General features: G+C 49.7%; 1 protein-coding gene and 1 long non-coding RNA gene across 4 annotated transcripts; one reads left to right on the top strand and one right to left on the bottom strand.

The window, feature by feature from the left end:
• The first annotated feature begins 6507 nt into the window (after positions 1-6507).
• pamr1b (peptidase domain containing associated with muscle regeneration 1b) lies at positions 6508-21588 on the top strand. 2 transcript variants are annotated; one of them, XM_029154762.3, is made up of 14 exons: positions 6508-6652; positions 11083-11259; positions 11860-11985; positions 12443-12557; positions 14291-14508; positions 14976-15083; positions 17190-17360; positions 17434-17625; positions 17816-18559; positions 18648-18824; positions 19187-19253; positions 19337-19554; positions 20202-20554; positions 20627-21588. In XM_029154762.3, exons 1-14 carry the CDS (start codon positions 6508-6510, stop codon positions 21179-21181), a joined length of 3366 nt encoding a protein of 1121 aa, XP_029010595.1. In that variant the 3' UTR covers positions 21182-21588. The 2 variants fall into 2 exon arrangements, with proteins under 2 accessions (XP_029010595.1, XP_029010596.1); XM_029154763.3 differs by having other exon boundaries at positions 6518-6652; positions 11052-11259.
• On the bottom strand, positions 6647-19340 carry LOC114857869 (uncharacterized). Of its 2 annotated transcripts, XR_005897834.2 has the most exons (4): positions 19070-19340; positions 9171-9302; positions 8186-8732; positions 6647-7538 (listed from the first exon to the last, which is right to left on the bottom strand). It is a non-coding gene; the product is annotated as an uncharacterized LOC114857869 (long non-coding RNA). The 2 variants fall into 2 exon arrangements; XR_008694972.1 differs by lacking the exon at positions 9171-9302.
• Positions 21589-24757: the final 3169 nt, after the last annotated feature.

Here is a 24757-nt window from a genome sequence, read left to right on the forward strand (position 1 = left end):
CTGCGCTTCACTGGTGCCTGGAATCTGTAATGTGGCAGATAGACGCTCCGCCGCTGATAGATTTGTGTCCCTCGGGACAGGTTTGTATCACTGTTGGCTGTCAGCGCATACATTATGTCGTTTAAGCAAGAATGATCACCGCTATTAACAACAAAGCAGGCCCAGTTGAATAATTTAGGGTAGCGGGTAGTGGCAGCGGCTCGTTGCTGATAAAAGAAGGGAGTGGAGGATTGATCAAACGGTCGGCCCTCACCCAGCTGTGGGAGTATAAATAATAAAATGAGATGGGAGTGATTAGTTGTGGTCCCCCGTTCCACTCTACTGGCCACTACTTACGCTGCCCCCACTGCCGTGAAATTCTGGCTGCGGACATCTTGATTCCACTTTACCGCCTGCAATTGCAAATCAATACGTTCCGTAACGGATTGAAGTCTAAATGATGGCGCCTTGCGTGAAATCCCAGTGAGTGATGAGCTGCAGCACAGGTTTTTTAAAAAAAATCCTTTTCTATAGGGTTTTGTGACTTATCTGCAGAAAATGAATTGTTGTCACATCCACATGAGGCCTGTTTATCAAAGGCTTCTCCAAACTCTGCTCAGTCTCAGGGCGTCATGGTTTCGCAGGCGCTGACGCCCTCTAGAGGGAGAACAGGTGAACAACAGCACAGTACCGTACAACCGTCTCAATCTTTCATCATGATCTCCTATTATTTAACGAGAAAACCGAAGTTTGTAGATTCAATGATGATCTATAAGAACAGAACATTTTTTCTAGTTTTACTGAAGATTATCTCACTCTCTACATCTGAAGGATTGTTCATCTCCTATTGGTCATTTTCACTAGTAGCATCATTATTTGTGCTCGAGTTAAGAACCGTTAGACGTTCATGTCGGCTGTGACTCCTGAACTCATTATCTCTTGATGAACATCTAAACTGTGCTGTGTGTTTTAATGTTTAGCTTCCAGGTTAGACAGATCAGTGTGAGTAATGTGTGATGTAACAATTGTGTGAGGGTGAAATGATCAGAGTCAGAAGCAGATCCCCAGCTATCAGGAGGATTTATCAGCGTCTTAGGATCATGGCGCTTTTCCTGCCTGATCTTTTAAGTATCGTGGAATCACACATCTTGATCCCAGATAAGATTTTTCTCTTTAATTTTCTGCTTATTTTACTTGACGCCTGATGAGTGGTCCTCCTTTTCACATCCTTCCAGTTCAGCCCTTCACTCTAAAAAGTTTGGAATGAGCGCCACAGATCTGTGAAGATGAAAGGGTATTTTAAATTAACTTTATCTCAAAATAGTGAGCAGCCAGCGAAAAATTACAAGTACAGAGGCAATAAATTTAGTAGTGGTGGAGAATTTGAATTTTTCAGAAGTTAAACACACACACAGACAGATTGCAGATGCTCCAAATGCTGCTGTTTGTCATATTGACTTATAGAGCTCAACATGGTGTAGCTATGACGCTTACATCGCTTAGGTTTTACACAAGATCCACCCGCAACGCTGTGTTCATTCACTTCTATGCTTTGCCACTAGAGGGCGACATCGTCCCATTTGAAATGGAAGACTCTATAGTAGCCTGTGTTGCTATTTGTGTTTTTTATGATCAGATAATTTAAATCTTCAATCAATATTGTAAAAAAACTCTAACCAGACACTTTATTACATCAGGATGGAATCTACTGATTGTTTCCGGTGTCAGAAAGTTGATAAAAGAGCTATTTTGCTGATTATAGCAGAAGTTGTTAACTCACTCGATTGATTGAAGGGTTTTTAACCCTTTTACAGAAAATATTTAATGCACAGTAAACACTGCTCTTAGTGTTGCACATGAGTAGTACATTAGATTGAGTGAATGTGGGTAGAGATCTGATAATAGATTTGTGTAGGTGGGGGCTGGAGCATTGGGATGATGGGCCACAGTTCAGCTCTGGCTCTGGGGTATGAGCTTGTAGGCTGGAGGAGCGGGTTTTTATGGCCCTGCAGTGTCTCCCAGAGATGAAGTAAAGAGATAGGGGGAGGAGCGGGTGTTTTTCCGATGCCGCTGCACCGGCGAAGGTTCTGTGATCTGAGGAAGTCCTCGGGTGAAGGCAGGGGGTGGCCTGATTATGGTCTGGGTAGTGTTTATGACTCTGCACGCTGTGATGCAATACGCTGTCTGTAGAGCAGAGGTACTGTTGACAACGTGGGTTTTCCTTACAGCACCATGTTGTGTCTTCATCACCAGTGAAGTGGTTGTGGTCGTCCCGGGGATATAAATTTCCAGAAGCCTTAAAGGTGGGGATTGCTCTTAATGATGTCGACGGAGGCTTTAGCACTTTAAGCTGAGTAAATATTACGTTATTCGGAGCCCCACCGCCTGGATCGGGCTTAGAGGAGCACAATGGCACTGCCAGTTTCTCAAAACCACAGCTCTTGTTTGAGTTGTGATGAGTCACCTTGAGATCATTTGGGCTTTTAAATCCGTACACATCCTTTATTGATCTAAGTATTGACGTATTTCTTTCCCTTTCAATTCTGCTGAGTCATGCATGGGTCAGGTATAATATTTGGCACAAAGGAATACAAGTGCACTCTGCAGCCAACAAACCCACCCATAAAGATATATTAGACATGAATGTCCCTATAAATACATGCAACAGATCAAGTATCGGGGGGTGTGCCCCCCGCGTTCAATAAGCACCATTTCAGTCTGTTTGGTTTTCACATTAAGCCTCATTACTGGACTTTCTTCTAGAAAACGGTGAATATATTGGGCAGCTCATGTCGCCGAGACCAGGTTTAAATCCCCAGCTCCGTCAAATGCTATAACCGTAGAAACAAGTAACCAAACGGAAGGATCAGAACGAGAGGACGGAGGTGATCTGCTGTAAACGTTGGTCTGTTAATAGGCGCCGGGCAGGAGTTTTCCATTATGAAGTAACTGTGTGGTTCCAGTTTCGGTCACACTGAGCTCACTCGCAGCTCACCCTCTCCTTTTATCGTCCCCTCTCCCCTGTATCTCTCTCTGACCACATTATTTCCACCGCAGCGGCGCGGCCCCGTTGTTCCACGATGTGCCGCGACAGGAAGCGGGTAAAAAAAGACGTCCAAAACAGAAAGCCGGTTTCCATGACACAACAACACAAGCGCTGTGTTTGGGACCAGCCGTTCCCCGCACGACGGCGGCCGCTTTATAGCGGTTTTAGATGAAGAAGCGCCTAATAACCATAAACAAGGGCAGAGCGCAGGAACCTGGAGCAGTTGGAGCCTCCTCTTCCTCCCATCTTCCTCGTCCGTCTCGGGTTTCCAATATGAGGGGGACATTTTTCTCTCACAGCAGGGTTCCGACCAAGCTCCCGAGCAGAACCCTGCAGGCGCGATTCAGGAATCTTCCAGCCGCTCCGCTGGTTCCTTTTACACAATTTAATTTTCACAGTTATGCACTTATTGCCATAAAGCCCCGGTTTATGCCTCTCAGCGGGTGTCCGCAGTTTGTCCCAGGTACGTGAATACGAGCCACAGAACTGGAGCAGGTTTTTTTGCTAAAGTGCTGTGAATAAACAGTTTATTAAAGCAGCAAAGAGAGTTTCAATTGAGAAAATAATGAGCCTGTTCACATGGGTTTAATCTTAAAAAAACGTTCAAAAGGACGTGTGTAATATGGCTCATGGTTGCTGGCTGATTTCACAGTTGGCTCTTTGCATATGATGCACAGATGTTTCGCCTGCGCTGTCACTTGGATGAAGTTGTTTCTCATTACGATATTGTAAGTTGTTTCCGATTAAAGAATCCACTCATGAGCCGAGTTACAGAAAGAACAAACCCTCCCATTTCAGAGTTCCTGATTAAAGGTTTTTAGGAGATTTACATTAAGCCATGACTAATCAAATTGGCTGGATCCTATAGGGCATTCCTGGAAAACCTGGATCTTAACTATTTTATCACCAGCTGCCCCTGGGGACACTATAATCTTTACTTTGATGTGGGTTCCTCTCGTGACAATCTGCAGCAGGTGGACCTATTGCAGTGAGACTAACAGGTTAAAATAAGACGTGAAATTGAATTCTCTGCCACAACGGCGCAGTCGGTGTCCGAGACCTGGGGTCCAAGTGAAGGCAAATCAGAGCCAGACGAGGATAATCTGGAGTAGGACTCAAAGGCAATAGCGGTTGCACGTGAGCCACAACTACGCTAGGTGCGTTGGATTAGATAACGCTGATATGAAAAGCGTTTCAAGCTGAGAGAACGCTTTGAAGGATGTGGAATATTGTGAATAATGCGTGAGGTAATTCGCCCGCACGACAAAATGTCAAACATAAAGACGCATGGGCTTCACATGGAAAAGTTTAGCTCAGTAAATATTATTCTGCACTAAAGACCACAGTAAATCTGTAAATACTCCTTTATGTGGATTCAGGGCCTGTTGTAAATCAGAGCGCCTGGCGTCCAGTCTGACCCTCGTCGTGGCACGTTGCTCCTGGAAACAGTCGTCGTCGGCTCCGCGTAACAGCAGCCGCGGCCGTCGACTCTACCTGTGAGGCCGATGACCTAGTTTCCAAGCCGTAAGCCAAACCATTAAGTGTTGGAGGAAAGAAAAGGTGTTTATTTACAGTACTTCGCTTTGTGACCATAGAAACGACTGATGGCGGACGATCATGCTATAATTTGGCTCCTTGATACTTAAAGGCTGCGTTACCTTCGTGTGGGTCGACCCTGTGAAAGAGCAATGAACAAACAGCGGAGCGGTCGACGGGGCTTCTCCTGCCTGTCATGGTCGCTGTGGCCCCTGCCTTCTGCTACCAGCGCCCCCGTGTGCTTCAGATCTTTTAATGAGATTTCGCTGGGCGCCGTGGGCAGTGGGCAGTGGGCTCACCCCCTCCGAGCAGGCACTCGGTGCACGGCGGCTGAGCTGACATTTTCCTGGGTCTCAGCTTGCTTCGTTGGGTCTCCAGGGGCCGCGGAACCGGCTCCTGGTTCGGGTTCAGGGAGCAGACACGGGCTCAGGTGACTCTGAACCATCTCTTAGCTGCGTGTGCTAACGTCTTCCTCTGCAGAAGAGGAGCTTTTCTTTTCTATTGTTGTGTTTTCTATAGTATTCTGTTTCTTAAATGCCTAGTGAGGACACTGAGCTGTGCAAAGCCAATATTATGTTCCTCTGGCTTCAGTGATTGACTTCCTGAAAACACTAAGGCAGTGTCCACCCCAACATGAAAGCTCTAGGTTCAAATAATAAACTATGAGGCATCTGGACAAACAGTAGAGAGGTGATGAAAAGTGGGCAGAAGGCACATCGTATTTCCTCCCCCCCCCCCCCCCCTCTCTCTCTCTTCCTTGACCCCCCCCCCGTTTCACCCTATTTTTCAGTTTCCCACCCAAAAACAAACACACACTGCGGCGACGGTCACGCGCTCCTACCGGGGTGTAAATCCTGCGCTTTCAGGGAACCCCCCGGGAGAGTGGACTCGTATTAACAGAAACGTTTGAACTCCGTTCCCTGTTAGCTGCTTCACGCCGCTCAGGAGCCCAGTGAGCAAAAATAGAAACACGACAAATGAATTGAATCCAGTTCTGCATCCAGCTGAAGTTAAACACACCCAGGAGATCCCACAGAGGCCGCTGTGTTTGCACTGGCTGCTTTACTGTTGCTATGTTAAAGCGTATGGAAAATACTTGCAACAACAGGAGAATTGTGGGATAACAATAATTACATAATATTGATCTCCTGAAACAATAAAAGTGTATATTACTACTAGGGGGATATGTGTGGTAAAAATAGAAGCTATTAAAAAAGCCTCTTGGGGGTAATTGTTTATATTTGTGCAGATGTTACAGGAACATTGACAGAAATATATTTGTATGGTTTCTTGTCATTTTCAAGATTACTTTTTAAGTGTTTCATCCATTCTCCAGCCTTATTGCTAAGCTAAGCTAATATTGCCCTGATATGTAAGCTACACACACGACAGTGGTATTTGATCTAAGATATATTTGAAAAAATGGCGACAAACATGCAATAAGTAAGTAACAATAACAGGTAACAACACTGCACATGCACAGCTGTTTGAGGCTGCACACAGCTGCCACACAGCTTAACTAGGTGTGAACTTGATTAACCTTGACCTCGAGATGTTTTTGACATGAGCACACTCAAACTCACTTTGTGCATGTGTGTGTGTGTGTGTGTGTGTGTGTGTGTGTGTGTGTGTGTGTGTGTGTGTGTGTGTGTGGCACCCTAATGAGTTAAGCATAAAGCGCCTGAGCCTGCATTCATTCACCAGCGGTGACGTCATGTGGGGAAGTGGGGGGGGGGGGTGCTTTTTGGAGGGGACCACTGCGAGTAGTGAGACCTCCTCGCGAGGACGGGGCTGTAACCCGAAGCCCAGGAGAAGCAAGAGAGGGACAGAGAGAAGGCGAGACAGAGAGAGCGAGAAGTGGAGGAAAGGGGGAGGAGAGGACTGAAGGGCAGAGGGAAGGTGATGTCAGCTGAGTTCAGAAAGTAAACAGAGCTCCAGACTGCAGCATGCTGTCTGCGGGACGTGGACGTGGACCACAGCTGGGGCGAAGCCGCGGGGGCGTCCGCGCGTCCCCGTCTGGGACGGAGCGCTGGCTCCTCTTCTGGGCCCTCCTCACCTCCACCTCCGCCTCCACCTCCGCCCTGCCCTACGGTAAGAGACCTGCATGCCGGCGTCTCTGTCCTCCTCCAACCTGCCTCCGTCCGCTTTGTTGTGAGCGCGCCGGCGTCGGCTGCCGAGCGGGACGGTGATGCAAGAAAGCAGAGGCAGCAGAGAAAAACAAGTGATGAGCGTGTGAACTCGTCCCCTTTACTACTTCAACAATCCTTCTTCCTGTTCGTCGTGTCAAATGAACGTGATTGTTTTTCTGCCTCTGGAAGGAAAAAAAAAAGCAACAGTTGGATGTTTCCACACATTCCTCACGTTAAAGTGAGGCACTTGGTTCCTAATAAGGCTGCCGGGTCTTGGCACCGGTTCCCCCCTTTTGTGTAGTGGATGAGTCCGAGGTCGGCGCTGGCTGTTTACCCTCGGCAGACGTGAGTCATGTTGGAGCCGGCCGCGCTCGCCGCCGTCTCCGGGACCTCTCGGCACCGTTGCCTGAGAGCAGAATAACACCTTCGATTTGTGCTGTCGGCGGCTGTGGCAAAAACAACAGCTGGCTTTAATTCCAGTCAGGAGAGTTCCCTCTGGAAGATTTACCTACTAATGTTGTTGTCAGCTGAGTCACCCTCGGCACGGCTTGTTTCGTAATCCAGTTTAATCAGCTGGTGATAGATGTTTTGTGTTGAGCAACCTTATTACTTGGAAATGCCTGTGTGTGTGTGTGTGTGTGTGTGTGTGTGTGTGTGTGTGTGTGTGTGTGTGTGTGTGTGTGTGTGCATGTGTGTATGTGCACGTGTGTGTGTGCGTGTATGTGTATGTGCATGTGCGTGTGTGTGTGTGTGTGTGTGTGTGTGTATGAGGCCTTATTGGTGCATGTGAAGCCTTGTGTGCTGGATCCCCCACTGGATGAAGGAAATTCCACGTCCTTCTGACACCGCTGTGTTTACCAGACGTCCGCAGGGAGGCCGAAGAAGAAGAAGAAGGAGAAGGAGATGAAGAAGAAGAAGAAGAAGAAGAAACATGGCCTCTGGATGAGTTTGGAGTTCAGCACAAGTTGAGGGGCTCAATGCTGAAGACGAGCGTGTCCGTCCTGACGCCTGTTTGACCCACATTCGCTGCGAGCAATAAAGCAATGGGGGATTTAATGGCTTTGTGGTGAAGCCCTATCTATAGGATGCCCACTCCGTACTGTACAGGGCTCCACTCAGCTCCCGTGGGACTTTCCCCCGCTCCATGATAGCTAAATAACTGCAACCTCAAAATACCAGACAGCTGCTGTGGGCAGCGAGCGAAAGGAATTAAATACTCACACATGCATGTGCACTGACAGCTGCCGTGAAAACCTATTTTCCATTGTACATCAGACTGAAATAAGCACGGTTTTATCAAGTGGAAACTATTTATTCGGCTCTGGATATTCTGTAATCTGTCATTTGCTTCACAGGGAGCTGTGTCTGAGATGAGCTCTCACATAATCATGGCGCAGCGCAAGTATGAGCTAATGATATTCAGACTGGGAATGTTCAAAGATGAAATGCGAGAAAACAACATAAATACCCTGGATCCACAAGACAGTGAACTCACCGCGGCTGATAGGCTGATAAGACCCAGTGTCTGAGGTCTGATGTTCTTGTGTATCCACTCAGAGCCTGATAATGTGAGTAATTTGGCCTCTGGGGTCAGGTCTGGGTTTTACATGTGAACTTGATCGTAAGTTATTTGCAAAGTTCGCAGGAAAAGCGGGCGCTGACCTCGGGGTTTATATTTAGCTGAGTGCAGAGGAAGTGGCTTCCAGAAAATGATAGTTTCACAGCTGACGCAGGCCCATGAGTCACCTGCAAGGTTGAACTCAGTGGCTGCAGCAGATCTGAAGCGCTGCGTATCCGATAGCTCTGAGCGGAGAGAGAGGAAGAAGGGCGAGAAACGGTGCAAAACCCAGGTGGAAATGTAATATGTTATAGTTTATGTTTTCATTTGCAGAGGTTCAGGTCAGAGGAGCTCCTGTGGCCACATGTCGATGTGTGGCTCAGCATGGAGCTGAGGCGTCCGTTGGGCCGCGGCCTCCTGATGCCCCCCTCCTTCTGTGGCCGCTTGGCGTGAAAGATGACGACTACATTTCGGACATTAACATCTGGAATGGAAAAAACAGACACTACTTACATAACTCCAGAGAAGCCAAAGACATAAAAAAAATCTACATGCTCAGCTACAAAACCGAAGGGGAGAAAAACAGCCATCCGCTGTTAAATTGTGTTTCTGGGGCTCAGCGCCAGAGTCACACACACACACACACACACACACACACACACACACACACACACACACACACACACACACACACACACACACACACACACACACACACACACACACACACAGGACTAGTTATACGGCAATGGGGGGAATTTGCACAGTAAAACACAGATATTAGACTCATCTGGTGGAAATAGTGCTGAGGTGCAGGAAAGGAGCAGCGACTGTATCACAATCACGCTTGCACTTACGCTTACTTTATCCCGATGCCCGCAGCAGCTAAATTACAAGCCCACATAATGACAGTGTTGCTCACATTCACATGTTGTCAGCTTGTTTGTCTCCTTCAAATGAGATTTCACACCGTCTGGGTCGGATATTTTACCAAGGCGCTAAAATCACGTTGCACGTTATGGACGCGTGATCAAACCCACTTCAGAGGATAAACCTGTGGATAAACAGTGGCGACACAACAGTCTTATCAGCATAGCTGGAGGTCAACAAAGTGAGTCTGTTCAGCACGTGAACGCTGAAAACAAATGCTGTTACAAACGCCGGCCGAGGCGAGACCCTGGCACTGTCGACCTCTTCTCCTCTTCAGGATGTCATTTTTCAGGTTGAAGCCGTGATGCATGTAATGACATTAGCAGTCAGCGCATCCAGCCTCCTTCATGTTTGTGTCCTACATGCAAAATCTGCTTTCACAGTCTCTGCAGCCTGTTGAAAGTGAAAAACCCCCTTCCGACACGCAGAGGACAAGGAGATCCTTCTAATTAGAGTCAACTGTACTGGAGTGGTTTGGAAGTGGAACTAAATGTCTGTCGCTAGGTGACAGCAGCGTTAGCCGAGTCCTCGTATGCAGGCACAGAGGGGTTAGCTCTCCTTATTTGAGGGGTGGGAAGCCTTCAATGAAATGAGCATAAACAACACTTTGGCTCCAGGAGGACTTAGTGAAATCCGATGAACGGCATGAGAATTAGTGTTGATTGGGAGCATCTCATCCCATATTAGCGCAGTGTGGCATTGTGGGTGATACTAGATCTCAAACGTGCATTAGAAAGAGAATTAACATCCGCTTCAGTGCATCCAGACTCGGCCAGTGTTTTCGCTGTGTGGAGCTACAGTATATGGGCGGATTCGAGACTGAAAGCATGAACCAAACTGGTTCTTATGGTTTTTAAATTTATTTTGCACAAACATGTTGTGGATTGTAACAGTTCTAAGTGGACACACATGTATTTACTTTGTGTGGATAAATTGCCATTGTCACAATACTTCAAAGCGCTGTGCGTAATCCCACTCTTTGCACTGTCTTGTATCATGTCCCAACAGACATCTTTTAACATGCAGGCCGGGCCCATGCCAGGGATGTTTGTGGTTCTCACACATGGTCAGAATAAATGCACCAAACAATCTCAGCACAAACTGGGAGCTTCCCCCTTTTTTTTCTTCCAGGCTGAAAATAAATATGAGAAAAATATGATCAGCGTGATTGAAAAACAAAACTGAGAGGGTGGAAGTTTGCAGGAGTTGGAATAACAACTTGTACACAGTATGACTGACCTTAGGTCAGCACCGTGGACTCCAGCCGCTTGTTCAACATGGTTCAAGCTGAGCCCAGATTATCAAAACAGTGACAACCGGCGACTACAAGTGCGTCAGGAACCCACGATTCTGCTCTGAAGCGCTGTGGCTCATTAAGCGCGTGTGCGAACTCAGTAAATCCAGATACGAGCTGGTTCCAGATAAAGCCGATGACGTCATTGATGTGGCGGGTTCTAAAACATCTGGTTTTCCGCTCGTGCTGGTTGTGTGTGTGTCCAACGGAACGGAGCTACGGCCTCGCGCAGAAAACCAGCACCGAGGAGGCGTCTCTTTGTTTTCCGGCGGGGACAGAATAAATGTTATGAGTCTGAGCAGAGATTTTATTGAAGCGCTTGGAAGGAGCCTCGCGCACGAACCGCGCCGAGCGCCGCTTCTGTCAGTTCTCCTGCCACCGGAGAATTTCCACTTGTCTGTTTGGGCTTCGGCGCTCCGAGTCAGACCTCCTCCTCTCAATCCAATTAAACGTCGCATTTACTGGGTGAAAACCGAAAGCCAGTGTTTACGCTCGTTTTCCTTTGAGTTGTGCGATGAATCCGCCGATGCCGCTTTCCCTTTCGTGTTGAGTGACGTAATGCCCACATCCTCCCACCAGGCCCGCCTGACGCGCCCTGTCCCTGCTTCAGACTACAGGTACCTGTACAGCCACTGCCCGGGCCCCGAGTGGAACGTGATGTGCAGGGGCTGCTGCGAGTACGACGTGATCCGCTGTAAGTGCCCGCTGCAGGGGACGCCGGTGGGCTACGCCGTGCCCTGCTGCCGCAACGCCATCAACGAGTGCGACCCCTGCATCATCCATCCAGGTACGGAGTCCCTGTGTCTCGCCTGCGTCCGCTTAGAGAACGACGCCTGTCAACGCAACAGCTGTGAAGTGTCAAGCAGAGTTTAGGGCCCGATTTAGAATAGCCACTGTGTTTATTTGGGCTCGGACCCGTTTCCAGGCCAACCTCACGTTGGATCCCTCGCCTGACTTGCTGCCGGGGCCGCGTGCAGGACCGAGCCGTCGCGCTCGAATGGAGGAGATGGTTGTAAATGCGCGCGTTTGAGTTCAGGGGTTCAGAGATCAGTTTACCGAAGTTTCATTTTTGTAACAAGGAAAAACAAAAACCTGGAACGCGATCGTAAATCCACGTGTGCAAGTCTCCAGCGTTCTGCTGTTAAAGTCATACCTGTCCTCAGGTCAGTTCCCCGCGGACGCACCGGCGTCCTAAGTAAAACTCCATCCCACCACTTTCCGCTTTCAGAGGGGTTCTTCTCATTTCTATTTCAGGAAGCAGAAAATTGTTTGGGCGCTTTGTTTTAGTGAGCGATGAACATAATGCATTCTGCAGAGCTGAAGACTCTGCAGGAGCCTTGGTGCCATGTATCAGCGTCCAGTGTCCTGTTTCTGGGTGTCTCCTCAGGCTGCAGCATATTTGAGAACTGTAAACGGTGCAACAACGGGACGTGGGGCCCCAGGGACAACTTCTTCATCGGCGGCGAGTACTGTTCCGAGTGTCGGCCCGGCTGGTCCGGAGGAGATTGCATGAGTGAGTCTCTGCAGGCTTTACTGTCATTAAACACTGAACTATACACTTCTTCCTTCCCTGCTGAATTATTTTCTTTTTCATGTTGGACGGTTGCCATGTGCCTAAGACATTTTCCTTCAGGAGCTGAATGACAAGGGAGAGCTTGCATCCAGGGATCCCATAAAACCATTTAATATGTAACATTTGGACACTGGTTATGGTTTCCTTAATGTGCAAATATTTAGCTGGTGGGCACAACCAGCATACATTTAATTAAAAGCAGAAGCATGCAGCTCTTTGCCAGTCGGGCCCCGCTGCATATTGTGTTTATGATTCTTTGTGTTGCTGAGCACAACATAGCACTGAAATGCAATTAACTTCTGGTTGGATGGTAACCAAACTCTCACAATCAAAATTAGGCTGTAACTAACAACATGTGACATTTAGAAATCGTCCCAGATTCTACGTAACTTTTCAGAATGCGGGGGGGTGATCCGAAAACAACAGGGCCACCTGGTGCTGGAAAGTTACCCCAACAATGCTCGGTGTGAGTGGACCATACAAGTGGATCACCCCTTTACTGTCGAGCTCAGGTAAAATTCTCATTTGTACTTGTTTGATGGATGGGTTTCATTGGACATATTAAACTTGGATGTTTAAATCATCCAGCGGTTGTTGAGTCCGACCAACCATCCAGCTGCCACAGCCTCAACTGCCCTTAAACCCCCAGTTTCTTGGATCTCTACTGTCCACCTGTGAATGTTATTAATGGCTAAAGTCAGATTTCCACTCAGTTTGGATATTTCGCCAAGACGTACACGTATGTGGTCTACAGAGTTTTGAAACCACAACGACACAACAAACTCCCAGATTTCGGGAAAGTTATTGCTTTCCAGTCCTGCGATATCGCTCTGCCTCAGTCATCTTCTCTACATTTGACAGACGTACTGGCTTAGAAACCCTTTCTTAAAATGTTATATACTGTAAAGCTGCACATTAAATCCACCAACCATATAAAGTAGGGCACAGAGAGCATGAGGCCAAATGCTTAGAAAATATATAGGTATACACACAATTAAATAAATAATATTTTATATCCTTAGCCTGTGACATAAATCAGGCCAAACAGTTACATGAAATAACACTATTGTCCTGCAGTACAAAGTTTAAACTGATGGTATTTCTGTCTTTAAGTACTCATGTTTACCAAATTACAACTAGCATTAGGTTCTGCTGCAGGCTAACACCATGTAGCTCATTAGCCTAATCTCCGCTGCAGCCAGGGGGGCCTGCGATGGCAGATAAAAGTTCCAGAGGTGCTTTATGGCCGATCGGGGGTTGCATGTAAAACGGGAGGCTGGCGGCCATCTTACTGTCACACTGCATCTATGGCTGTATGTACAGTAGGATTAGTCGTTTATAACTACACGTGAACATCCCTACAGCCACTGCTCTGCGTGTCCTGACTGCCTTAACGCACACTGATGTTTAGGGGAAAGCGGCCCATTACCTTTACATTCCATACCAGTAATTACCAGCTGCACTACAGTTGACATGCCTAGTCAGGAGTTATGGTTGGGATTTATGGATTTATGGGCATATTTTAGACATTTAACTGCAGAAGATTTAAAATAACAGCCTGCCTATTTAGACTGGAATGACTGATGCTGTTCATGAACAGCAATTATTGCCTTGGCATAAACGGAATGGCATTCGTATGAGTGTTATAGACACTTAATGGGAACATAATAGTGTTAAAGCATCTTATGTATTAAATATTGATGTTGGCCAAGGCCATGAAGTCAAACACAGGACTTCTTAATGTGCTGCTTTAACGCGGCTGCTTGTCAGTAATGATTGTGCTTCAGATAATTTCACATAATCGGTTCCTGCAAACTCTGAGAGTAATGCGGCGACCTGCCGTCACACGTCTCCGTCGTGGGCTCAGGTGACTCTCCTCCCCGGCCTCCCCAGTGTTGGTGGTAACCGAGACACCGAGGCTGGATCTGATACCCGGTACCTGGGAGCCGCTATGCGCAGCAGGCCGCGTAATGGTTCCCCGCAGCCGCTAATGCGTTGAGTAGTTTTCATTAGTTTTCATTACTTGTTTGCTGGATCATTAGTTGGCGTGGAGCTGCCAAAGAACACAGGTGTTCCCATAATGGGCAGAAAACAGGAAAACGGCAGAAATGCAACCAAACCAAAAACTTGCAATTACTGGGCCTCGCGTAACTATAACATCGGACATAATGATGATGAACGGTTGGACTGGTTTGTTGTGTGGCATCGTGCCCTCGTCTGTTAATATCCAGCTTCACACTGACAGGTTCATGATGCTGAGTTTGGAGTCCCACCATTCGTGCCGCTACGACTTCGTGGAGGTCCGAGACGGCGACAGCATCAACTCTGGCGTGATCGGTCGCTTTTGTGGGAACAACAGACCCGCTCCCATCCACAGCTCTGGCAACAGTTTGCACATCCTCTTTGTGTCCGACGGCTACAAGAACTTTGATGGTTTCTTCGCCACTTTCCAGGAAAACTCAGGTAGGTTAAACATCCAAGGCAGTTAAGATGAAAAATACTGCCTAACCTTAAATTATGACACCTAATCAATGTACTGTCATCTCATGGTGAGACTGAATGAACAGAAAGGCTGATTAGGGCCACATGTGTCAACAAATGGGCAGTTTCCAGGTTTGGTCCATCCAGGTTCATAAAAACCCATGGAAACTGGACACAGAGAAAAATGAGGACGGACTAGAGTGGTGTCACTTTCCACAAACGTCCTCATTTCCATGGCAAAAAACGCCAAACCACACCAGCGCACCTAATTTACCGGTGGCCCAGCCAGATCTTGTAAAATCAAACAGAGGCTGTTTGTGCAGAAGTTTCAACATGAAAAGTCCGTGGCCTTGCGTTTGGCACATGAAGCCCCTCATGCAGCACGTTGTGCACAGCCTTTGCTCTGGGCTCAGGCTTAGCGCTAATATTGTGCACGTGTACGTTTGCAGCCTGCAGCTCCTCTCCCTGCCTGCACGACGGGACCTGCATCCTGGACACTTCCTACACTTTTCACTGCGCCTGTCTGGCCGGCTACACTGGCAGGAGATGCGAAAGCGGTGAGTCTCCAGCGTTTGATCGCGTTTGAAAAACGCAGATGTATCGAGGCTTTGGGAAAAATAAGGATGAAGGGGAAAGAAAAGAATCCTGTAGGATGCAATCATCCGAAAACAAAGGATTTAATCTGGTGGGAGGAATAACTCAGCGTGTGCGACATGCTGCAGGCATGACTTACATTTTCCATCCCAGGCATCCCAAATATTACTGTATTGACCAGCCCTGATTCCCAGCATTGGTTTGGTCTGTTTCATCGGAACTCAGACACACCTAGTTACAAAAAACCCAGTGTTGCTGCTGCCCCGAGGCAGGTGGTGATTAATTGTTTCAGTCTGAGGGTGAGGTTGAGGCCTCGTCTTCTGTCCACGATCGGGCCTGCGTTTGGGTTTGATGAATGTGATGTGAGACTCAGTAGATGAGCTGCAGATCTGAAAGACTGTCTAATAATGAGACAACGTGAAAGAGGGTGACATGTGAACGCATCGTGCTACAGTATGTGCAGGAAATTCATCAGGGAAAACAATGTGGTGGAGGAAAAAGTGTGTTTATTGAGTCTGGTGACCCATTTTGGCGGTAGATCCTCACTGTTTATCTTGCTAAAGCTGCGGCTCCACCTCATCGCATGGGTTATTGGGTCACTTTGACTCACGGAGCCATTTACAGTATTTACAGGTTCCTGGACCCAGTGAACGTCTCTTAAGGTCCAGTAAAAGCAGACTCGGTGAGCGGTTATTCACCGCGGTGTCGTTCCCGGCGTCGAAACGCGAGTCTGTAAAAGCTGCGCTGAAATAGCTCTTCTTCTGTAGCACCAGCCGGCTTTTCCATCGTAAAACTGGGCAGGAGTTCCACACGGCGCATTCATCTCTGCTCCCATGAGCGCGCCTCAGCTGTTAATTTTAATGGAGGGGAGCTGGAATAACGCTTGTGTCTCACATTTTGCAGGGGAAATCTAGCCGGAGTTTCTGCCAGTTGGAGAATTTTAAGTATGAACCTGACATCAGCTGTATTTTATCTGTCTAATAATCAACCTGTCATCTTTTCGAAGCCTGGGCTAAAACTCATTCTCTATAACAGGAGATGGGGAATAAATATCCTCCCTTTTCTTTTCCTCTCTGCCACATTTTAATTTATTATTTCATTAAATCATTTCGCGGCGCGGCACTCATCATCGCCTCGCGAAGGCCTTTCATCAGGAGAGTGATGATTTTCGGGCGTCATCGTATTTGTCATTCCGGCCCAATCACTCCAGACTCGTCTCATTGTGCCCGAGCAGCCGCTCCAGCGCCGGCGTGGAAGACTGATCGCCCGGCGAGACGCGTCGATGCCAGCAGCACCTCGGGGTGTGTCCGCTCGGCTTTGTTTTTAAAGACGCGTCCAAGGGAGGTCAGCCACAGTTTACTTTCTCCACTTCTGGTTGGGGAGCAGCATTTTTCGTCTCCTCTGGGACTGAAGGTTGGAAACGCTGAGAGCCAGAAACACTCAGATTATAGGGAGGGTTCCTTATTTCAGAGCTGTAAAACCTCAGCGAGCATTTCATGGATCAGGCCCAATTTAAAGTCAATAACACTGAAAATCTCCTGAGGGATCATCTCACAGTCTGACACTGTGGTGTGGGAGGTTCTGTAAACCGTGCTGCTGATGGCGCAAGGCTCACATGCAACATATCTGCGCATGTACTCACTGTCCATCCTTCATATAATCAGATAATCCACTCGCACGGATGCACCGCATAGCTGTTATACAACACATTATTCCACAACCACAGTCGTTACTTAAAATCCACTTTTACAACACTGGAGACCGTTTAACCCAAACTCTTTTATTGGGACTATTTCGTGTTCCTGCGCGTGAACGCGTTCATTAACGAGCCTCCGAGGCAGCAAGCGGTGATTAAAGCTGGACGCGTTAACGGTAACGGGTCTGAGAGCTGGGACTTTGGTTGACGGGTCTGCCTGTCTGACAGGTTACCTCCCCGGGGCCGTACGACGGGCTGCTTGCGTGGCCTTTTGCAGCGGCGCGGTGCGTTCAGGGTCTCCCATCCCCACGTGCTCTAACGCGGCTGCTCCAGGCTGCCTCAGTAAACGCTGCCTGTCTGCGCTTCCCCTCAGTGGTGGGATGCCGCCGGCCCCCGGTGCCTCGTCGCGGCTCCACGGACGGCCTCTACCACCACTCCGGCGCACGCGTCACCTTCCGCTGCGACGCCGGCTTCGAGCTGCGCGGGTTCCGCAGCGCCGTCTGCCTGAGCGACGGCACGTGGAGCGCACCCGCCCCGGAATGCGGTGAGTCCGCGTGGCGCTCGTGGGCAAATGGAACGGACACCAAGGCTCGCGTCTGACTTTTGCTCCTCTCCAGTGCCGGTGCAAAGGGTGTGCGCCCTCCCGCCCAAGCCGTCGCATGGGGATCACTTCCTGGTCTACGGGCCCAATGACGTCCTGATTGCGCTGCAGTACCTGTGCCACCAGCCCTACGAACTCAGCGGCAGCTCCCAGAGGACGTGTCTCCCCAACAACACGTGGAGCGGTGCTGCCCCTGCTTGTACCAAAGGTCAGCCAATGTGTCTGCGATACAAAGGGCCGGAATTCATGAATCACTAACCAAGATGATTTTATATAAACATAAATCTTTACTGGATGAAAGAAAACTAATTAAAAATAAGAACCTTCAGCATGACCGACCGATTCTAAACTGAATGTGATGCAATCAGCTTTGTTCTTTTCTTTGTCTTCATCCACAGTAAATAACACTCTGACTGAAGCAGAAAAAAGCAAAGACAAAACTACAGAGACAGGGAGCAAAGACAAAGGAAAGGACGACAGCAGAACTAAAGACAAAGTGGAAGAGAGCACAACCAACACTGTGTACGAGACGACGACCGCAGCCACTAAAGATGAATATACAGCGACGACGGTGGAAACACGCACAGAGAGACCCAGTGGTGGCAGCAAAGACAAGGTGCATAGTGAAGACTCAGATAACAGTCTGAACACTGTTGAAACCAAAGCACCTGATGTATTAAAGCGTCCTGAGAAAGAGGAGGGAAGCCCAGACCCACACCTGGACAAAGACAAGACTGATTCTACACAGGTTGTAAGAAAAGACAAAGGGCAAGAGGAGAATGAGAGAAAGGAGGAGCAGGTGAATGGAAAAAGAGACCCGGGCGAAGTGGGCCCCAACGACACCAAGCTGGGACCGGTCCCGTCGGAGGAGGACAACGCCGCGGAGGAGGCGACGAAGAACGGCACCTTTAAGTACGAGGCGAAGGACAAGAAGGAGAACGGCACGGGCGGTTCCCACGACAACCGGAGGACGGTCATTCCCTCCAGAGTCAACGTCACGCAGTACACCCTGTACAGAGCGGGGGGCGAGGAGGGGCCGGCCGCCAAGGAGCCCGCGGAGAAAAGCGAGGAGTCGGAGCGGGAGAGGAAGGAGAAGGAGGAGGAGGAGGAGAAGGAGAAGGAGGCCAACCAAAGCTTCTCAGGTAAGAGGTTCCAGAAAACGCACCGAGACGCGTGAGGTTCCGCCACACAGTAACGGACCGCCGCGTCTCCTGGTTCCCCCCCCTGCAGAGCGAAGCTGCCCTCCTCTGCCCCGCCTCTACCACGGCTACCGGCAGGCGCTGCCGGGCCCGGAGCCCCGCGCCGTGGAGTTCCACTGCAACCACTCGTACGCGCTGAGCGGCGACGCGCGGCGCGTCTGCCGGCCCGACGGCACCTGGAGCGGGACGCAGCCCATCTGCGTCAGAGGTAACGCCGCTCGCCCGCGTGTGGTTGCCTTCTCGATAAAAGAGGAGGGAAGCAGACGGACTCCCGGGAGGCCAAACAGCCGCTGGTAACGAAAGGCACCAGTGGACGCTTTAATGGGAAGCAAACGAAGTGCATGTCGGCCCGTTGTCCTCAGCTGGGTCTGTTTTTCTGGTATTCATGATTGGCTAAGATGAGCAGCTCATGTTTGACACACTGTGCAGACGACACACAATAACTACACTCACAGCGGCCACTGGGTGGTGGAGTCGCACCGCGGCGCCTCTCTTTCCTGTCTTCCGTGAATTCATCAAACCTGGCAACTCAGCCGCTGCGCGCGTCCGTGTCTTTACTTTTACCCGCAGCGTGCCGGGAGCCCAAAGTCTCCGAGCTGGTTAAACAGAGGGTCCTTCCGCCTCAGGCGCCGTCCAGGTGCGTTGATTTTAATATTTACATCCAATGAACTATGAATGCATGCGCAGAATCAGCCGTTAACTGTGGTCGCCGCTCCTCAGGAAGAGCCCCGTGCACAAGCTGCTGGGCCCGCAGCTCCAGGCCCACGGCCCCACGAAGGGCCCCCCCGCGCTGCCCCGGCTGCCCCACGGCTTTCACCCCCTCTACACCCACATCGAGTACGAGTGCGCCTCGCCCTTCTATCAGCACTCCGGCAGCGCTCGGCGGACCTGTTTGAAGACCGGGAAGTGGAGCGGGCGCCATGTGTCCTGCTCACCAGGTGGGGGCAGCAGAGGACCTTTGGCGGAGACACAACCTGGGGAAAAAGCAGACTCACATAGAAGTAGTACTGACACACACTGATGGACACACTGAATTAAAGTCTACCACTGTATGTGCACATTGTAGAAGCAGGGCCTTCTGAAAATACAGCCGCTCCCTGTAAATGAGCTATGTGCAGTTCCCTGTGGACTGCTTCCCCTCCTCCTGCAGGACAGCTGCACTCTCCTCATTACTGCTCAGTGGAAATGCCAATAGGTGACATTCAGGGCAAACAATCAACTGCACACGGGCTGTACCTGCTTCGGTTTACAGCCGCAGCATCTTTGGCTTCAGTCGAGTTTTCACCAGTGGTTCTTGGCGCCGCTGGATCAGCCAGACGAACAGTCCAGCCGCGAGTGAGCAGCGTGTACAGAGAGCGGATCCATTCATTCGTGCATTCGTCGGGCGGCAGGCGTTTCAGCGGCTCAATGTCTTCTATGCATTTTGGCAAACAAGCTTACGTTCAACATAAAAGGTCTCGCGAGGGAAAGTCGGTCCCACAGCGCTACATGTTGACACAGTCTCAGCAGACGTGAAATAGCCTCTGTCTTCCTCCTTCCCCTTGATCACGCTCTCTCTCTCATCCTGTCACCTCCTCTTTGGCAGTGTGTGGGAAGCATCCGACCTTTGACCCCCGGAGGCCGGCAGAGGCCCACTGGCCTTGGCTGGCGGCCATTTACCGCCGCTCGACCCACGGCGCCGAGACCAAGTTGACCAAGGCCGACGGCCCGGCGGGGTGGAAGGACGGCGCCGACGCAGGCCAGAACCAGAACCGGGCCGCCGGCTGGCAGCTGGTGTGCAGCGGCGCGCTGGTGAACCAGAGGAGCGTGGTGGTGGCAGCTCACTGCGTGACGGAGCTGGGGAAGGTGTATCCTCTGGATGCAGCCAAGGTCAAGGTGGTGGTGGGGAAGCACTACCGGGATGACGTCAGGGAGACGAAGGGCCTCCAGCACCTGAGGGTAAGCAGACGGCGCTCCCGCTTATGCGAGCCTGTGCTTATGAACACCCTGACTCCATTCTCCCCCCCTCAGGTCGCCTCCATTGCGGTCCATCCCAACTACGACCCCAACATCCTGGACTCTGACATGGCTGTGCTCAAGTTGCTGGACAAAACGAAGGTTGGGGAGAGGGTCCTGCCGCTCTGCCTGTCGGAGAGCCCGGGAGAGGAGCTGCCCTCTGGACACGGGCTGGTGACGGGCTGGTCGCCGCTGCCCGACCCCGGCCCGGGCCCCGACGAGCGGGCGCGGGTGGGGCTGGTCCGCCTCGCCGACGTGGTGCCGTGCGAGCAGCAGTACGCCCGCAACGGCGTTCCGGTGGGCGTCACGGACAACATGCTCTGCGCCAGCCAGAAGCCAGACTACGGACCCTCCAACATATGTCCCTCCGACACCGGGGGGATCCTCGTCCTCCCCGCTGCCGCCGAGGACCAGGCACCTCTGGGCTACGCGGAGAACGGCAAAGGGCTGTGGACGCTGATTGGGCTGGTGAGCTTCGGGTACGACCAGGGGGAGTGCGACCCCGACCTCTACACGGTCTACACGCGTGTGGCCAACTTCAAAGACTGGATAGAGAGCAATATGAAATAAAGAGCCGACGGTGCGACTCCCGTGGTCCCCCTCGGAGCTTTGACTCTACTCACAGGCCTCTCCCTTACGTTTGATCCGCTCCCCGGAAACTGCTCGGTGTCGCTCACGAGGGTATTTTCCTACTCAACGCAGAAGCAACACTGGACAACGCAGTGCTCTAACTGAAGGGCGCTAACACGATGGACGTGGCCGCGTCGACCCGCAATAGGAAGCCTTCAGCGCACAGGTCTGGAGCCTGAGGTAAACGACTTGAAACTGACCAGAAAACCAGATGCTGGTTTGTCTTGTACCCACCGGTGTGTGTATATACTGTATTTTGTAATGTAGTAAAGCGCTCTATAAGTTCATACGACTCAAGAGATGTACATATTGTACGGGAAGACGTTTGTAATAAAGGAAAACGTGGGCGTCGGGGTGTGGTTATTGGCTTTTTCAGGTTGGAGTCGCTGCATGAAAGGGCGGCCTGTGTTCACTGCGAGCAGCCATTAGCAGAGCGTGCCCTGATCAGACCAGATCAATCCGCTCTGCTGCGCTCAGATTAAATCAGTTACTCGGGTTTGGCTTTTCCCCTGCACCCAGATGTGTGTTAACATACAGTAGATGGAGCTGCAGGAGCTTGCACAGCGCGATTCAGCAGCATTCAGGGGAACAGGTGTGAGCGCTGGCTCCGTTCACTTTTTCCTAATCTATGAGAATCATTTAAAGTACGAGCTTGATTATATCAGCGCGTTGCTGAGAGGCCTGGTGGAGCTGAGGCCTCCCGTCTGCCACAGTCCGGTGTTGATCTGGAGGCCTGGAAGCGGCCGGAGGAACTCGTTCTGGTGCTCATTGTGAGTCGTGCCACTGATGAATGCAAAGCTAACATTCACACTCCTCTTAGTTCGGGTTTAGTCTCTTGAGACGTTTTAGCTCCTCAATGGTTCACTCTGTTAGATTGCTTCACTGAAAATAAAGACCCTCTGTGGTTGGAAGGAAGGTTAATGAGAACGGGATAAAGGATGGACGGTAAAACAGTAAAAACATAGTTAAAATGTCCTTGCAGACTTCAAATCAAATATAATTGTTTAGGTTCACTATTACGAAATATAAGCTGCTATAAATGTGAGGTTGAAGTAAAACAGAAACATAGAAATTCTCTGAATACCAGGATATAAATCTTTTTCAAGGTCAAGCAAAGACAGGAAAGACCTGATTCCTGACGAGTGGCTGTTACAAAACCAACCTGCATTTCTGGTCTCAGCGTTTCCCGCTTTCCCAAACGCAGGAATACTGTCCAGACTGGCGACGACGTGCAGAAACGACGTCCTTTGAGGGCACGAAGGAGCAGAAGCTTCTGATGCGGCGCCAGCGGGTTGCAGTGAACGGGGCGTCACTCGCAATCCAGTGGCACAATATGATCGTGATTCACTGCGCTGATTTTCCAGCCGGGGTCAAAAGTTCACTACGCAGCCAAGATGCTGGGCCTGCGCCATTTATAGCATCGTGACATATCATCAAGACGGATGTGGACATTTGAAGCAATCAAAACGATCCATCGAGGTTGATTTGTGCAAAGCAGCCGAGACTTCCCGTAAAATATAGTCAAAGGCTGTGTCACTTTTACCAATTGTTACTGTTGTGAAACTATTTCCAACATTCATCTAAAAATCCTCCTGTATCGTAACGCGACAGCGCTCGCGCCGTCTTTGCATTCCGCAGCAACATCCGCTGTCAAAGACTTTCTGTCTCCCTTTCACCCATTGACCAACGCCGAACAACAGCCCAGTCTGCTGTGCTGTTCCCAGAGGAAAGTCCTGTCCAGCCGCGCTGGGAGACGCTCCGTTCACAGGCCCTTGTTAGCCCACAGGGCATCATCAATGGACACGCGGGCGGCACTTCACCAACGGGCGGCCGGCCTGGGAACAGAGGCGTCACCCCGAGCAAAATACCTGGATAATGATGTGAAAGCGCGAGCATGAGAACTCCTGGATGGAAGCGAAGCAGGGGCAAAGCACTTAACAGCAGACTTACACAAAATGCTGAGGTTTGGCTCCAGCTCCCCGCTTTGGCTGTTGGGCCCGTGGCTCGATGGGCTCTCTGTGCTTTGTTCTCGGTGTGAGGAGAACAGTCTTTTGAGCTAAAATATTTTTGGCACCGAGGACCCGCCCGCTGTCAGCGCTCCAGCCCGGCGTGGGACCGCCACCGCTAATATGCTCAGACATTTACGTTTAAAGCGTAAGTCTGGCAATATTCTATTCTATCTTCATTCGTACATAGGACACAATAGCTGAGGCGTCACCGCCTCCGGTGCCCATGCTGCTCAGAGCTCAACTAAACCCTGAGTACATCCTGCTCCGGGAGCTATTTTCAGCTGCCGGTTGATACACGCACTTTGGTATAATGAGTAATTATCACACTAGCACATAGCACTTGTCAACCAAGAGTGACGGGGTTCATTTATTTCATTTCTATTATGTTGAACAATAAGCTTCTGCGTTCGTGTAATAGCTCACTTCATAGTCTTGGAGAGGATTTGTTGACGAGAAGATTTCAGAGCATCTGTGTTGTGGCCTTATTCTTCAGGCAGTGATGTGTTTACTGCCCTGCCCCCCCATCATACGTTTAATAAGCTAAAGCCTAACCATATTGCAGCTTCTCAGCCATTTGAACACATGCAGTCATCACCTGCCATATATGACCACATAAAATGGGAGATTCATTTATAAACTCCTACACTGCCCTGAATAAATCTACACCCACGTGTTGAAACACACAAAAAAAAGCAATTTTGCCGTGTTGATATAAAGCCCGCGGCCTTGTTTGCATTCACAGGCAGGACCGGGACTGAATTGCACAGCCAGATGCGGCAATCTGATTTATTATAGCTGCGATTGTTCGACTCCTACGGCGGCTGCAGTCGGCCGGCGTGAAATCTGGCCGCTGTGTGTGCGAGAGGGGACGGAGCTATGGATGGATTAATGAGGAGACAGCAGGAGATACGTGTTAATGCTCGCGTTCCCGTTGACACGTTCACCAGCACAGGACCGCTTCTTTATCACCGCGGGGGTCCTCGCGGCTCCTCGTGATTCTCTGAACTGTGGACTTCAGGGATGCATAGATTTTAATTGCATACAAGATGAAAAGTTGAATAACAATCTATTATTGTTTCTTCTCCTCGAAAGCAAACGGATGAGGATCGCGTCCTGCTGCGTTCCCTTCTGTTTTGAGAAGGATATGGATTCACTTCACAGTCTCCAAATGTTGTTGTCTCATGCACGAGGCTCATGTTGGCTCAAATTATACTGAGGGTTTAATTTAAGCCACAGGAAACCAGATTTTTGTTACAGCAGTATTTGAGATAATAAAAAATGATCAATATATTAATACTGTGGAATAATTTTAATAATTTTAACTCTCAAAGCCTGGATTGCTTTACTCTTTCTACATCATTGTAAATACTTTTTGAACTTTTGAAAACTGACACAAAAGCAAAAAGGTCACAGTGATGAAACACTTTCCTTTCCCAATAAATCAAGCTGTTCTTATCTCCTAAAGGATCAAAACACAAGCTAGGAGGTGTAAGCTTGTGTTCCACAG

Source organism: Betta splendens, chromosome 6, assembly GCF_900634795.4.
Source record: "Betta splendens chromosome 6, fBetSpl5.4, whole genome shotgun sequence".
In the NCBI taxonomy this organism is placed as follows: domain Eukaryota; kingdom Metazoa; phylum Chordata; class Actinopteri; order Anabantiformes; family Osphronemidae; genus Betta; species Betta splendens.